The 17321-nt window shown below is 39.1% G+C and overlaps 2 protein-coding genes and 1 long non-coding RNA gene across 4 annotated transcripts in view; 1 reads left to right on the top strand and 2 right to left on the bottom strand.

Annotated features, from left to right (window-relative positions):
• LOC118215112 (histone H2B-like) overlaps positions 1 to 17321 on the bottom strand; it is a 195963-nt gene that overhangs the window by 112106 nt on the left and 66536 nt on the right. The window lies entirely within an intron of this gene.
• LOC118215131 lies at positions 1222 to 5050 on the bottom strand. The gene is made up of 2 exons (XR_004762771.1): positions 3662 to 5050; positions 1222 to 3053 (listed from the first exon to the last, which is right to left on the bottom strand). It is a non-coding gene; the product is annotated as an uncharacterized LOC118215131 (long non-coding RNA).
• The window catches only part of LOC118215099 (protein NLRC3-like), a 162173-nt gene continuing 148807 nt past the window's right edge, over positions 3956 to 17321 (top strand). Inside the window, exons 1-2 of the mRNA XM_035395536.1 lie at positions 3956 to 3976; positions 8133 to 8218. Coding sequence (XP_035251427.1) covers positions 3969 to 3976; positions 8133 to 8218 — 94 coding nt within the window. The 5' untranslated portion in view covers positions 3956 to 3968. The remainder of the gene's footprint in view (positions 3977 to 8132; positions 8219 to 17321) is intronic.

Consider the following 17321-nt stretch of genomic DNA (forward strand, 5'->3'; position numbering starts at 1 on the left):
TTTGTGGAATTGAAGAATGGCAGAGTAAAATTACGGCAGTCTGAAAAAGCTAAAGGGACGATTACTAGAATTAACCTGTTATTTTACCCTGACAAAAAGTGCGGAAGGTGATTTCCAGTTTGCTTTTACTGTATCACCAATGTGAATTACGCAGAACTACCGCATACCTCACATAATTGTATCAAACGTTTTGAGTCAATTACAACGGGCTAACAAAGAAAATCCGGAAGAAAATATTCAGCAACCGAATTAATCCATTTGAATGTTTTGGTACGTAATATGCTGTCCCAGCACAAATGCTTAGCATTTTATAAAACAAATACTAAAGCAAGAAAAGAACAGAAGAGCACACGTTATAATTCCAAGACGTTGGCAGGCTATAACCAAAACTAGGCTACTGCGCCGCATAACATACAAGTTTGATTTGAAGTTATTATGAAAATAAATCGGCTTGCGGCTGTAGATTTTTAAACATGGCGGTTGAAATAAAACAAATAACACTGTAAGTAGTCGACCAATCAGAAATTTTCAGCGCTTGCGCCCCACCCCAAAGGTTCTGGTACTTTTGGAAAGTACTACCCCCCGAGCAGGAACTTTTCTGGGGGTAAAATAAAGCCCACGGAACTAAATAGACGCTAGTTCCCGCGGTGGAAACGCACTGAGTTCCTCAAAAGGTTCCTAGTTCCGGTGTAAAGTTCCTGCGGTGGAAACGCGGCTTAAGTTGTCTCAGTCTTGATAGTAGTTTTTCAGCATCACACCTCATAAGGTCACATCTCACAAGCATGGAGGCTCTGTCTGCGGTCACACATGCATGTTACATCAGTAATTAAGCCTCTCAGCACACAACACAACAGCACAGTTTAGTGCCTGGGACGGGGGTGGTATATCCCCATGGTGGGTGCCAGAGCTTTTCAGGTCCTCTCAGGAGTGCACTCGGGACGGCCCTGAGCTGTATTCCATCCTCCCCGTAGCTCTCCATCGCTCTTCTCCCTCATCACCACGGTAACTGGGAATGTGGAGACTGGGACCAGGCCACAGGACTAGGCAGAAGTGGCCAGGAGTGCATACAGAAATACAGAAACATACACTTCCCTTCACTACCTTAAGCATCCAAGCAGCTGTACACTGCAGATCACAGTCTGAAGTGCATTAATTACTGCATTACAGTTTTTTTTGATTGCTAAGACACATTTAATGAAACAATTCCCCTTTTTCTCAGAACTATTAACACAATCCCAAAACGACACATCAATCAGCACAAACCTCAAACATCCATGCCAAACTCAAATTATCTTCTCAAAAACATATACTCTTCCATCAAAATTAAACCTTTGCCTTCAAATGGCACACACAAGCCATCGAAAACACAGACAATGTAGATTACCCATAACACACCAGTGAGATAAATTCAAAGCACTACTGCAAAAACCTTTTATAGCAGTGCGTCAGGAGTTATTTTCTCCTGGTTATTCTACTTATTTTATGGTTTTCAGATTTTGATCTTTGCAATGTTACACTCCTAACAAATGAGGGAGTGTGCAAATTTCCAAATATTTTATTTGTAGTACTCAGTGATGCTGAGTGAAAAGTACTGTGCAGTAACCACAACACAGTTGAAGGAACAAAAAAAATTAGTATTTTCAAAGGAGAGTAGCATTCATAAAAATAACTCAGTATATGCAGCACTATAAACAAAAATAGCAATAAAATCTAAAGAACATATAGTCTGTAAATACACTTCAACATTACAGTAGTGAGAGAATGGCCAGTGATTCACTATGTGCACTCATATAGACATGAAAACAGTTTTTTTGATCAAACAAACAGTGAATTATTTTCAAAACATTTTTGTTTACAGCCACATCTACAGCAATTTATTAAGACATGAGAACATCTGTGGAGTTCTAGAAAAGATTGGTGGAAAAATAATATTGTAGTTTCTCCAAACAGCCACTAGATGGTACTGGAAGTTCAGCTCCACTCTGAGCTATTTGTCTCATGGGCGCTTAATAGTTTGAACCATAATCTCATGTTTGGGCTGGGGCAAACAGAATCCGCATAACAAGTAAATTAAGCAGCAATAATGATTTTGCAGAGTTCTGAGAGATAGCCTTCTAATAGCTTGTCACTAAATGGATTACAGGAGCTTTCTCTGGTCAGCATGAAGTTTGGCTTTTTGTGCATTACTGTTGCACCGCGAGTATCATCAAATTGTCATTGTTGCAGAAATCATAAATGATTCCATGTTTTCACTTGTGAGCAAGAACATGGACACTGATGTTTCTTATTCTGAAGGTACCTTTTATGTTGTGTACAATTAGATTCAGTGTGGGCTTTTTACCATATGTAGACAGAAGTAGTATAATTCTTTCTCTGGGAGTAAGTGGTCACAATGACGATGACATTTGTCACTGAAATCAAGTTTCTACGTATAGGTTCAGAATGCAAGAAATCACTGACTATTCAGTGGCCTGTTAATGCATACCGCAATATTACGTATGGGGGTTTTCGTCTTTTACACTGTGCACTGTAAAATGTGTATCTTGTACACTGCATTGTAATCACCACCACCCCCCATCACTGAATCATACCTGACTTCTTGTATTCCTTCTCATTGAATCTGATCACTGAGATCTGATTCTACAAGTGCAAGTCTATCTATTTTTACATCAATCAAATAATGGGCACAGATACATAATGCAAAATCATACAGTTACAGGCCAGACATGTACTCTTTTGGTTACAGCTCACTGACACCATGTCTGCGGATTTTTGTGCTCATCCTGTATCATTATACCTGGCGGTATTTTAAACACCTTTTTGACAAATCACTGTTTTTAATGCTGATGGATTAGTGAAGTTGGAAACTGAGTTGATTATCCATTGAGGAAACATTTTATTACAAATGAACTGCAGCTGTTGTCACTCAATTCAGTTTGTATGGAGTTTACTCTGCTCCTGTTGGCTGTCATTGTGTATCAATAGCATGGGCCCCTCTGTGGGAGAAAGGAGACTTACTATAGCTGCTGTGGACCAGAGCTCATATCTCAGCCCTGAAAATGGAAATAAATAAATAAAACAACATGTCCCACAGCTCCTTTTAGATAGCTAGGAAGTGAATCTGGAAAGAGCAGGTGCCATGGAAAATCAGCTACTCGATTTAAAAAAAAAGAAATACTTCACAAACAAACGATATGATGATAAACATACAAATGACAAATAACCTGACAAAAACATCCAGACACAATAATTCCAATTAACCTTGCGTCTAAACTAAACTTATAAACAAAAAGAAACATTTAAGAATCGGAGAAAACAAATAGTGAAAACGGAAATTACTACACAAACATCAGCACATACGACCATGGTCACGAGGCAGTGAATGCGTCAGTGTCAGGAGACTGCGGGAGTACGACGGTTTTTTGTATTTTTATTTTTTTATTCGCTGTTCCTTGCCCTATCTTAAAATAGGAAGATTTCTTACGGATATTCGTTATACTCAAACAGGTATGTTGGTTTTGCCCACATATAGTATATTGGTACAGCAAGTAATATAATATTATATTGGACTGGTGTAGGCTACTTAAAGTCCCGAAAGAAAAATAATTCTCGAGTTGTTGCCCTGCTGAAAATTACAGCTTATATTTGTCGAACTTTTTACCTGTTCGCCAGCTGACCAGCCTATACAGTCAGCTAGTCCACCAGTTTGACGACCAGCTTAATCAACTAGTTTGAGCAGCTTTGTCCAGCCAGAGACCAGCTATGACCAGCTAAATGTGCTGAACACACAGTTTAAACCACCACCAGTTTAGAATTCCAGATATTTAGTCCAAAAGTGGAACTGAAAGTGTTCAAACTCACACGCGATTTTAAAGACGGAGAAGAACGAAGAGAGAGTAAAAGAATAAAACTGAAAAAAGAACGAAGTAGTCTGTAGTGGAGTGGGATGGAGAGAATATAAACTAAAGATGAACAGGTGAGGGGAAGCTATAATCGCAATTAACACGCTTAATTCAGTAAAACTGAAAACTGACAAGAAAATACGCGAGGAGTAGGCCCTACTAGGCAATTATCCGGTTCCTCATTTGGGACCGAAAACAAAAGTAATACATTTTTTTTAAGTTTTACGTTTAAATAAACGGTTTACTAATGCACTTTTGCATATTTCATGACAATATTTACCTCGCTGGACATGACGTATTTGCAATCCAACTCGAACTAGTGCGATCTAGTGGTATTCATAATAATAATGTAGCCTACGTCTCTTTAGATTAAAGCGTCTCCCAAATAAATGTAATGTAAAGTAAAGTAATTAAATAATAACAGATCATTATCTGTTTTGATTGGATCTGCGGCGTCTTTGGATGCAAGTAGCCTATGTTTCTCGGGACCTGTGTATATCTGTTAAATGTGATTTAAGGGGAATTATTTATGGGTTAATATGCTGTTTAAAAAAACTTGAAAGTGTAGCACAGTGGGTAAGGAACTGGGCTTGTAACCGAAAGGTCTCAGATTCGATTCTCGGGTAGGGCACTGCCGTTGTACACTTCAGCAAGGCACTTAACCGAAATTGCTTCAATATATATCCAGCTGTATAAAATGGATACAACGTAAAATGCTATGTAAAAGTTGTGTAAGTCGCTCTGGATGAGAGCGTCTGTTAAATGCCTGCAATGAAATGAAATAATACTCTACACAAAACATTGTAATGTAGTAGTCTGAGGTTGTCGGGTGGCTACTGTTTAGCTAGCCAGCGGTGTATGTCAGCGAACAAAGAATCAGCAAGTTAGCGTTATTTGGCTAACAGGGCAGGTTGTCAAAGCGCAGTACGGAGGGCAAATAGCCTGGATATCTGCATGGGAAATAAAAACGAAGTTAACCTCGAAGTTTCAGATCCAATCCTCCCTTCTAGGAAAAAAGCTTCAGATCAAAGACACCTCACCGGGCGGAGGCAGGTTTCTCTCTAATGAGATCACAGGGGGGAGATCCTGCTGAATTACCACTAAATGTGTGTGTGTTTATGTACAAAAGCCTTCACTGGAGCAAAAAAAAAAAATCCCTGCACTTCTCAGTGATCAAATACGAGTGCTCACCATAAATATTGGGAGAGTGAAGTCAAAGTTAAATTCTTTTGTCTGTACTCAGGCAGTTTGGATTTGTGACCAAACGTATACGGACAGTATTTCACTTCTTATTGTTAGCATGTCTATGCATGTTTGTATTAAAATACAATGTTTAAATAACAGAACTTTTTGTGTTCAGAAATTATGAAATAATTTAAACACGTATTCAACAACCTGAATAGGAACCTATTGATTCATCTCAGTCTTTAAAATACCTCAGTTAAAATACCTCTTTATGTAGACCTAACTGTTTGCAATACAGCACAAAAAGCACATGTGAACATGGGGTATTTATTCTACATTTTTTGCATAGCTATTTCTGACATAATGTGGCTTAAGAGGGCAAATAATCCAAACATGAAAAGCACCTAATTAAGATAAATTAACGGCTTGTTAAAATTGTGGTATCACGATTGTGGTTAGAATGAAAACCAGCATACAGGTGGGAAACAGGCCTGAGGTGGGGAACCAATTCTTTTAACAGGTCTGCTTTTAGATAAATGAAAAAAAAAAAAAAAAAAAGTTTATATAATAATTCCTTACTTAACGAGATAATTCTGGACATGGTCATGTATACCAGGACTATTGTCATCAGTTATGAAAATGCAGTGTTTTCTTAAGCATGGCTTTTGTGTGCCACAAACCCTTCCCTACAAAACGATACAGAACATGTCAGTTGTTGATACCTCAACTCAGACTTTTCATTGTGTGTTCATTCACCTACCTTTAGAGTGTATACAGAATTTTTGGAACCATCAGTTGATATGAGCAAAAATGTGAATTACATTCACTTTATAAAATGTTTCATATGCTCAGCAATATGAGAAAATTATAGTTTTATTGTGAAACCATTGCTTATAGGGAAAAAAACACTCATTTTTATAGTGAAAATAGTTCATGTCATAATTCTTGGCACCCCTTGCATTTAGTTCTTAGTGCTGTTATCTTGGCAAAGGGAGGGTGCACTGAGTCTTCTCTTATAATGCCTGATGAAGTGGGAGAACACATATACAGTGCCTTTGGAAAGTATTCAGACCCCTTCACTTTTTACACATTTTGTTACATTACAATTCTAAAATTGATTAAATTCATTTTTATTCTCATCAATCTACACACAATATCCCATAATGACAAAGCAAACACAGGTTTTTAGAAATTTCTTTTTAAATTTATTAAAAATAAAAAGTGAAACTGTTTCAAACTCAAACGTCATTTAAAAGATGGAGGACAAAGAGGATGCATTAAAAAGGGAATTAAATTGGAAAAGGAGTAAGTAGTCTGTTGTGGAGTGGGATGGAGAGAATAGAAGCTAGATGAGAAGGGGTGTTTAGGAATCTGGAGGAATAGGAATCTGCAGCTATGATCGCAATAACACTTAATTTAGTAAAATAAAACAGGCAATAAAATGGCGCCCGAGGAGTAGACGAGGAGTAATATGCTTTTTTTCAAATTCCCCATTTGGGACCAATAACAAAAAATACCTTTTCAAATAACTTTTTTTAAAGTTTTAAAAGTATATTCATTTGCTTATTTGCTACCCAACTCTGACTAGTTTCAATTCACAAAGACCTACTGGCCATGTACTTACCAATTAATTCTGTTCTACTGAATTCGTACAAGTTTCAATGATAATAAATTCAGCAACTATTTTAATAGTAGCAAGAACTGAAAATAACTGTGGTTATAGTTGCATTAAGACGCCGTTTCTTGTATGAACCACAAGGTGGGAGCATGTAGCTGCGCGAATTTACGTTTTACTTGAATTGGATTGAAGTTGAAATTGAAATACAACATAAATATTACTGCAGCGATTTCGAATCGAATTACAAGTACTTAGATACGGAGAATACATGATAAAACGACTTTTATGAGATAAAATTAGGCTACTTAAGAAGAAATAATGATCTACTTTCCTGAATTATGGATTTGGGTCATTTTTGGATGTTTTCCAAGAAGATTTTTCACGAGCATGCTCGTGTTTGTTAAATGTGATGTAAGGGGGGTTGTTTATGGGTAAATGTGCGGTCGAAACACTGACTGGAAGCATGGGTAGTTAACGTTGCCAAATGTTTTAAATGTTTTACATGAAACGCAATAACAGGGATATCAGTCGGCTATAAATTGATGCTAGCATATCGTATACGCTTACAAGCAAAATGCATGCATCTCAGATACTGACTTTATAGGGGTCACAATTATTGGCACCCTTAAAGATTGTTAAAAATAAAATCTAACAGTGAACTTCATACCAGCATGTAGATATGAGACGAAGCTGATCTACATCAGCATGTATATAAGACATTAAGATGATCTCAGGCCTAAGGAACTGTGTTGTGCTCTTCCATGGCTTGCTGCTTCACTGGAGTATAAAACTGAGGCAACCTGCTTATAAATCCATTTTTCATAAAAAGCAACAAACTCACAAATGAAGAAAAAAATGGTTGTTGACCTTCAAAAATAAGGAAATGGGTCAAAAACTAAACAAAGAAATATACGACTTACTACTGTGAGACCAAATATGAATAATTTCAAAACCCCTGGAGTAGTGGTAAACCTGTCCAGTAGAGGTTGGTAGTGTATCTTGGCCCCCATGCACAGTGAGGTAGATGGTTCAGGGAGCAAATAACAATCCAGTGGCCACAGTCGGAGAATTACAGAATTGGTTGCATCGGGGGGGTCACCAAGTTTCTATTAATTGCTACATTAGATGCTCCAAAATGAGATGCTACCTCCATGCCAAAAGGCTATTTGGAATGGCTTCAGGAAAAATGGTTTTACTGGGAGTTATCGACAGTTTCAATATTCTAAATTGTCTCCTTTGTCTCATCTACTGTGGTCCTGAGAGATGACATTAGAGCTCTTTGGCCAAGCATAGCTGTTATTACATTTGTGGCCTTTCTGTTAGCTTGAACTAGTCTGCCCATTCTCCTCTGATCTCTCATTAACAAGGTGTTTTTTGTTTATCACACAATTCTCTGTACTGTAATGTAACAGAACAGAAAAGCCCAGGAGGGCAGCTGTTTCTGTGATGCTGGAATCACCACATCTGGCACAGTCAAAGTCGCTTAGATCACACATCTTGCCCATTCTAATAGGTAAGGAGCTGGCCTTGTAACCTATAGGTCACAGGTTCGATTCCCAGGTAGGACACTGCCGTAGTACCCTTGAGCAAGGTACCTAACCTGCATTACTTCACTATATATCCAGCTGTATGGATGTAATGTAAAACAATATGCAACAAAAAAGAAGTTGTGTAAGTCGCTCTGGATAGGAGAGTTTGGTAAATGCCTGTAATGTAATGTCTATATTGAGCTGCAGCCACATAATGTGCTGTTAGGAGTAGACTATTCACATTAATGAGGGGGTATTCCTAATAAAGTGGCCAGTATATAACACAAAGGATATAGGTCTGGTGTTAGTTAGAGTCTGTATGGTCCCCATGGGGCAGTTTGTACTGCAGCATAGTAAATAAATAGTGACAACTATATCCATGACAACAGATAAACTTTAAAATCATTGCAAAACGTATCACTATAACTTAAGCCAGTGACACTTGGGATAAAAGAGTGTTTAGTCCTGTTTGTTTTTAATATAGGGAGCCTATATCTGCGCTCTGAGGGAAGTAATACAAATTGATTGAACAGGGGATGCTGGGAATCCCTCAGAATGGACTGGGCCTTCCTTATAGATCCTATCTGATACAGCTGGGAGGGGTCAGCTGTATCAAATGATCCTGCCAGCTAATTTTACAATGCTGGCCAGTCTACTCTTGCACTTAAAATTTAGGTTACCTAACCAGCAGATCATATTAAAGGTTAAAAGACATTCAATAAAAGACTTAAAGATATCATCAGCGTTGTGTCCACCTTGAAACTTCGGAATAATAACTATTAAATGGGGAGAGGTGCTTATGCAATATTGAACAGGTCATTGGAATGAAAGGTTATTGTTGAATGTATTCATTTAATCATTTTCTCTCATCTTTCTGAGACAAAGACTTTCATGTTTATCCTCTGTGGAGGACGTGACATTCCTAGTTGTATCTTCAAGCCTTCATGATAGCTTAATTGTCTCTGTGTATGTAATACGTAATGGTCTTTAAATGTCATAAATGTGGATGTTCTTTGACCTGGCGGTCTTTCCAGAGTTAAAATTAGTTTTTTTTAAATTTCAGAAATAATACGTAAAACTGCACTTAGAAAGCATTATTCCTAACTGATTGTTTTTTTTAAATATATATATTTGTATTTGTATTACTATATATATTGTAACACAAAAATTATTTTTAACCTATTTTCTCCTGGGTCTCAGGAGGATAAAGCTTAGGTGCTGATATCATTTTAAAATGCTCCCAAACTGCAGACCGCTCTCTGTTCCTGGCTGGTTCCATCTCTGCACAATGTCTCGGATTCTTAAAGCAGTCACTGTGACTCACTAGCTCACGACTGACACAAACTGCTTGCTCTACCCACGAAACCTGCACCAAAGCTTTGCTTCCTTTGAGTCAGTTACCAAAGCGGTCACATGGTTGTGTGTACCGAATGAAGCTTCGGACGTCATTGATCACGTGTTTATGGCAGAAACTAATCAAGCCTCGGCACACTGTTTCTAGTGCGCTGTGGTGTTTTTCTGGACACACGCTCCTGAGCTTCAGTATCAAGGGTAACACCACTCCTTTTGAGATATCTGCATAGTACAAGTTCAGGGCCCATTTAAATTCTGCATTGCTTCCAGTCAAAACTACGCTATATTATGTGTTTGTGTCTCTGTGTGTCCATGTGAGTGTTCAGTGTGTTCTCATGTTGTGTGTTTACAGGCTAATCTGGGTTGGAAGCCGTTTGTGTGTCCTGTCTGGTCTGACGTGTTCCCGTCTCTTTAGAAAGGGGGCGCTGTTTCTAAAATGAGTCTCTCAGAGGAGCCAAAGACCAAAGGAGGAACCCTCAGCACTGAGAGGAAGAGGTATAAATGCATGAATCAGATATTTAATGTGATATGAGTTAGAGCTGCAGTAAGAGCATGCGTTTAACTGGAAGCTCTGTCTCAATGTGCTGTGAGTTAGACCTGCAGTAAGTGGATGAGTTCAAATTGAAGCTCAATTTCCATGTGCTGTGAGTTAGAGCTGCAGTAAGAGGATGAGTTTAACTGGAAGCTCTGTCTCCATGTGCTGTGAGTTAGAGCTGCAGTAAGAAGATAAGTTTAACTGGAAGCTCTGTCTCCATGTGCTATGAGTTTAAGCTGCAGTAAGAGGATGGCAAGCGCTGTCTCCATGTTTTGTTCACAGGGTCCAGGTAGAAAGAGCAGGGTCACCTGTACCCAGCTGTTTGTCTATGAAGAGTGAAGAGTCAATGGAGAAGGTATTCAACTTCAGAAGAGAGTTACCAGGTGATTCAAGGTAAATGAACAGGTTCATGTTGACACTTCACAGTTTAATTAAACCTAAATTTCACTGACAACTTTGAGGTCTAGGTTGGGTGCCCCGTGTTACATTCACGTGAAGGTGGGTGTATTATGTCATATTCAGCCCAGGTAGCAAACGACTTCAGCCTGAACTGCAGAGATTTTGGCACGACACTGCTGACTTCAGGCCAGAATCAGTGCAGATCCAGCCCGGAGTTACTTGCTATCTGAAAGGTGTACATAGTGGTAGGGTGTCCTCCTGGCAACTGTAGAGTTGCTGTTTCAAACCTCTAATGGAAATCTACATATGTTGACTTATGTCTGGACAGAGTTGGGTCCGTACACAAAATAGAAAACTCTCATTGGGCTCTTGAGCAAGGCCCTTAACATAAAAACTGCTCCAGAGGCTTTACGCTTCTTCCCACTCTCTCCTCTTTTGCAACTCTTCTCTCTGGCATTTATCCCAGGGTGTCTTTGCAAAAGTTAGATCAGCAGTAAGAGGATGAGTTTAACTGGATGCTCTGTCTCCATGAGCTGTGAGTTAGAGCTGCAGTAAGAGGATGAGTTTAACTGGAAGCTCTGTCTCCATGTGCTGTGTGTTAGAGCTGCTGTAAGAGGATGAGTTTAACTGGAAGCTCTGTCTCCATGTAAGAGGATGAGTTTAACTGGATGCTCTGTCTCCATGTGCTGTGTGTTAGAGCTGCTGTAAGAGGATGAGTTTAACTGGAAGCTCCATGTTTTGTTCCCAGGGTCCAGCAGTCACTGGAGTTCAGATCCTTTGAAGAGAAGAGTTCTGAGAAATGTTCTTTCCCAAACCAGGTGTGAGATCTTTTTTTCTCGTTTTTAAGTTTGTCTTTTTTTTTTTCCAGTAAATTGAATTTCATTTCAGTATCTATATTACCTATATAATTTAGTGCAAGGGTAATGCCTAACATTGCCCCTAATATTATATTATTCATGGCCATCCAATGTGGAACATCATAAGAACACAAAAAACAGCTTTTTCCTTAAACATTTAAAAAATACTTTCAAATTTCATTTCTGGTGTGCGTGGAGGCAAGGGCTATATTTTAATGATCTTAGTGTATGGTCTAAATTGCAGGGTGCAAGTGCGTTTAGAACACGTCCAAACCCACTTTTGCTAATTTAACGGTGGTTAATTTGAGCGCAAAATAAGACACAAGATTCTAAAGGGCATAACTTACTGCCTTGATTCATAGGTGTTCCTTGTGCATAAACATGTGATAAACCAGTTGACATATCATCTTCCATTCCTTCTAGAAGCCCCCCTGCATTTTCACCATGGTGGATTGCTAACATAATGGCAGATTTAAAATGACTTAGAAAAGACAGATTTACCTCTGTCATAAAAGACCTGTTTTTGTGCAAGTCCATTAAATTTCTTAGAATTAATTGTGTAATGTGGTGTGTCAGACAGGTACATACACAAAGTTTACATACTGTTATGTTCCGAGTAAGGACCCACACGCAGACCAGGGAAATCCAAGAAAACGTCGTCTTTAATCAGTCCGAAGTTCGAAGCCAGGTGATCAGAGAGAGTGCGGTACCGAATCGAGTTTCCAAAAGAATAGTAAAAAGACAGGCAAAAAGTCAAAAACCAGGAGATCAGAAATAGCGAAGGTACAAAGGGGCAGGCAAAAGAGAAGTCAAAGAAAAGCGAAGGTCGAACCAGAAGCAAACAAAACCAAAAGGGGCAGGCAAACTCGAAGTCGGGCAAAGGGGTGTCGCAGGAATCTCAATAAACAAAGGCTTACAAATAATCGGCACAATGAATATGATCAACGTTCTGACATTGAACAGATGGAAAAGACTGACATTTATACACTGGGGAAGGTAACAATCAAGGAGGGGTTAAGTGAGTGAGGGAGGAGTAACAAACAACATCCAGGTGAAGAACATTAGGAAAACTAATTCAATGACAGGGGACTGACAAAACGCGGACTGGAATCACATAGACAACAATGATAATAGACGGCCTGGGTGAAGCAGGTAAACACGTGCAGAGAGAGAGAGGTGCAGTTAGAGCAAGAGACAGGTGCAGGCAATTGCAGAACTCAGCGTTAGAGCAGGCTAGAAAGAAAAGGGGCGGAGCTACAGCGCAGCATGGAAAAGGGGAGACTGGTTAATGTATTAGTATAGTGATCTAAACTATCAAAAACCCAAAACTAGTGTGTGTTAGTCCATTAGTAATATTCACATGTTAGTATATTAGCGAGGTTAGTACTTTACAATCTATAAGTTAGTAGGGATTAGTAGAAATTAGTAAAACTAGAAATAAGCAGGAAGTAAGGCGAGAATGGAAAGAAGGGGGGAAACCACGAAAACCCGGAACCACCCGAATAGTGAAATCACACAAGTACAGGGGAGTGAAGCAGCTCAGGGAACACAGACACAGAGACAGTACTGGGGAGACAAGTGACCGGAAATACAGACTACAACACATACACCTGGGCTAAAGACATTCAAACTAAATTTTTCGCTACTCCACACATTTCATGTTACCATACATTTCCTGTATTCAGTCAATTAGGGTATCTACTTTATAAGAGGTAGTTTCAAAATAATAGCTAAGAGACAGATTTATTTCAGCTTTTATGTACTATATCAGATTTTCAGCAGCTAAAAGGTTTACATACACTTTGTAGTATTTGGTGGCATTGCATTTTAATTGTTTAATTTGAATCAAATGCTTGGGGTAGCCTTCCACAAGCTTCTCACAATTCTTTACTGGAATTTTTGCCTATTCCTCCTGACAGAACTGTCAGGTTTGTGGGTCTCCTTGCTCGTACATGCTTTTTCAGTTCAGACCACACATTTTCTATGGAATTCAGGTCAGGACTTTGTGATGACCACTCCAGTACTTTTACTTTGTTGTCTTTAAGCTATTTTGTTACAAGTTTGGAGATATGCTTAGGATTATTGTCCTGCTGGAAGACCCATTTGTTGTGAGGTGTTGCTTCAGTATTTCTAGATCTCATAAAAAACACGTTTTCAACGTACAAAAATGCCAAGTTACTCAAAAGTATTGATATCAAAATGACGCCAAGTTACAGTACTACAAACAATATAGGCTATCTTGCCTCACCGAAATTACATAAAATGTATTTCAAAGCAATGCTACCCAATATTTCCTCAATTCTTTCAAGTCACTTGGCCCTGTGTTTTGTAATCTTACCATTTTACCACGTCATGCAAACTTTGTGTCAGATCAAAGAGTCAAATATTTCGAATTGCCTCATGGAACACATTGAAATTCATGTACAAAACTGCTGCTGAGTAACTACAGGAAGCATATTTCTTCAGAAAACATGTTTATACTTGCTTCTGAACTGAATTTGAGTACATGTACAAGTTATTGTATATTTGCTACGCCCAATAAATACTGCATGTAAAATACATATTGTACATACATACATAGAGAACTTCTTTATCCCCATGGGGACATTTCCCTCGCAGCATGTTACATTCACATTTACGAACACACACTTATACCAAGAAACATACTATCATTCAGGCAACAGAAAGGCTGGGCAGCGAAATACATACATACCAATACAAATAGGACATATACACGCCTATTCAATCAATCTTGACTGTGAGAGAGCCATCCACACATATGTTTGGCCTGTCCATGTAGTGCATGCTTATACACACAGGGCCAAGTGACTTGAAAGAATTTAGGAAATATTGGGTAGCATTGCTTTGAAATACATTTTATGTAATTTCGGTGAGGCAAGATAGCCTATATTGTTTGTAGTACTGTAACTTGGCATTTTTGTACGTTGAAAACGTGTTTTTTTATGAGATATCATTTCTTTTTGCAAAGAAATGCAAAGTGACCCTGTAAGAAATGGTTGTGGATTATGGCTATCCTTGTGTGAATTTGTACAGTCTGATGAGCGTGTACTGTTTAGTAGACAATTATTAGTGAGGGTAAAAGCAGGTTAAAGAAATATGTCTCTAGCTGGGCTTGAACCTACAATCTCATGTTCCCAAGACTGTAACCTTACCCACTAGGCCACAGGCATATTAGCTGTTTAAACTAGAAATGTTTCAGAGTAAAAAGGTATGGGTATTTTGCGTGTGTATGTGAGTTTTTGATTGGGTCATGAGGATTTGGCTGATGTCGGTAAAATGTCCAATGGGGAGACATGTTGTTAGTGGGATAGGCGGCAGGAAAAATAAGAATGAGAAGAAGAAGAAGAAGAAGAAGAAGAAGGAGAAAACGCAAAATTCCCTTAGTTTGGGGCTTTATTGTGTGGACATGTGAAGTTGTTTATGAAATCTGTCTGTTGAAATGGGGTGAGAATGTACAGAATTTAATGTTTTTAAGGGCTGAGTGTCTGTGGCTGTTGTGGTTATTTCTGTGGGGAACCCTGAAAAGTGCCAAACTCTCGGTGCTGTATAGGTATGGGGCATGCCCCCGCCAAGGCGTAACTTGGCGGGATGGCATACCTGCCATCCCAATAATCTTCCTTCCTCATGATACCATCTATTTTCTGAAGTGCACCAGTCCCTTTTCCAGCCAAACACCCCCACAACATTATGCTGCCACCCCCATGCTTCACAGTTGGGATGGTGTTCTTTGGATTAAAAGCCTCACCCTTTTCCCTCCAAACATAGCGCTGATCATTATGGCCAAACAGTTCAATTTTTGTTTCATCTGACCACAGAACACTCCAAAAGGCTTGGTATCCATCCTGGTGATCACCTGCAAACTTCATTCTGGCTTTTTTATGCCAGTCCCGGAGTAGGGGCTTCTTCCTTGCGTGACAGCCTTTCATGCCATGGCGATGTAGGATTCTCTTAATGGTGGATGTAGATACTTTGGTACATGATGCCTCCAACTCCTTGACCAGTTCCTTTGTTGTTGTCTTGGGGTTCAGTTGTACCTTTCGGACCAAAGTTTGTTCAGCCCTGGGAGTTAATTTGTGTCTCCTTCCTGAACAATGCAGTGTCCGTGTGGTCCCACGATTTTTATATTTGCATACAGTTGTTTGTACAGATGCTTGTGGTACCTTCGGTTGTTTGGAAATTGCTCCTAAGTAGGAACTGGAGTTGTGGAGGTCCACAATTTTTTTCTAAGATCTTGGCTGAGTTGCTTGGATTTTACCATGGTATCAAGAGCAAAATGACAGTGGCTCAAACGGTAGGCCACAGGTGCCAATTAACTCCCAATGAAATCCTAATTATAACAATCTGAAGATTCAAAAAAGTAATTACATCAATTTTTGGAATCTTCTGTTTTAAAATGAACGAAGTAGATGCCCTAATTGACTTGCCAAAATAGAGTTGTGAAAAACTGAGTTTGAATATCTTTAGAGTTTATGCTAACTTTTGGCCTTAACTGTAACTCACCATTTGGCTGTTCTCAGCCAGAGGAAGCTTCAAAGTGCTCGGCCAGCATAGCCTGGAGATAAGACAGAGCAGGAACTGGGGGGTTACATCTGAGGTGTGAGTGTGTGCGTGTGTGTCTGTGTGTGTGTGTGGGGTATGTGTGCGTGTGTGTGTCTGCGTGTGTGTGTGTGTGCGTGTGCGTGTGCATGTGCGTGTGTGTGTGTGTGTATGTGGGTGTGTGTGTGTGTATGCGTGTGTGTGCGTGTGTGTGTGTGTGTGTGTGTGTGTGTATGTGTGCGTGTGTGTATGTGTGTGTGTGTGTGTGTATGTGTGTGTGTGTGTGTGTGTGTGTGTGTGTGTGTGTGTGTGTGTGTGTGTGTGTGTGTGTGTGTGTGTGTATGTGGGTGTGTGTGTGTGTGTGTGTGTGTGTGTGGGTGTGTGTGGGTGTGAGAGATAGGATGTCCATGCTCCTGCCCCCTCCTCTTTTTCACCACTTAAAATATGTGGCTTTCTTTTAGTTAAGTTTGTTTTTGCATTTTGGATTACTTTGGGACAAAAGCTGTGGTTTGATATCTTCTTTCATTCATTTCTTGTGTGACTGTCCATGTCTGTAACCTTTGTTAATTGTTGAACCTTACCCTTAGATTAGATGTGAATATTTGTTGTAACTTAATACATTTCTTAATTTTCATCTGGTTGTGAGCTGTACATTTTGATAAATGTTGATCCAAACAGTTTGCTCTGCCTATCAACAAATTTGACGATTTGATTGATAATTCATATCTTTGATAATAATTACCAAATTCAATCAAATAAATATATTTTACATGTTAGATAGGTGAGGTGTTTTAACTGTTTATGCACTTGTGTTTAGTATTGTGCCGGACAAACAAGGGTGTTAATGGTTAAAACGGCTGGATTCGGAAAATGTAACATATTTAAGTTATTCCTCACCTTGCTGACTTTTAATGGAGGTTCCAACCCAGATACGATTTTGAGCAGACTGTGGTAAATTACATAAACTGTACAATCTCTTGTGAAAAAGTCTCAAAAGTAAGTTATTACCAAACATGGACCAGTCACAAAGGAGAGGAATGAGGGAGTTGCCAGCCTCTGCTACTGATCCCAAAATCTAAATGCGGTATTCGCTGGGCAATGACAATTCACGCACTATATTACATGCATATCTTCAGCTGTGTCTTTAACGGATCACTAATGTCCCCTGACAGTCACCCCTCCATTGGAGATCCCCCTAGAAGACTGCAGGAGTGACAGAGTTGGCCAATATAAAGGAGTCATGTCTTGATCTAGGATAATCTGAGTGGGCTCCCTTATGGTTCACATATATTATGGCCAAATTTATTTCTTATTACTGTGATTCAGATATTCAATATTTATTCATTATGATGTAATATTTTTTATTGTGTATTCTTGATATACACA

This window comes from Anguilla anguilla, chromosome 16, assembly GCF_013347855.1.
Source record: "Anguilla anguilla isolate fAngAng1 chromosome 16, fAngAng1.pri, whole genome shotgun sequence".
In the NCBI taxonomy this organism is placed as follows: Eukaryota; Metazoa; Chordata; class Actinopteri; order Anguilliformes; family Anguillidae; genus Anguilla; species Anguilla anguilla.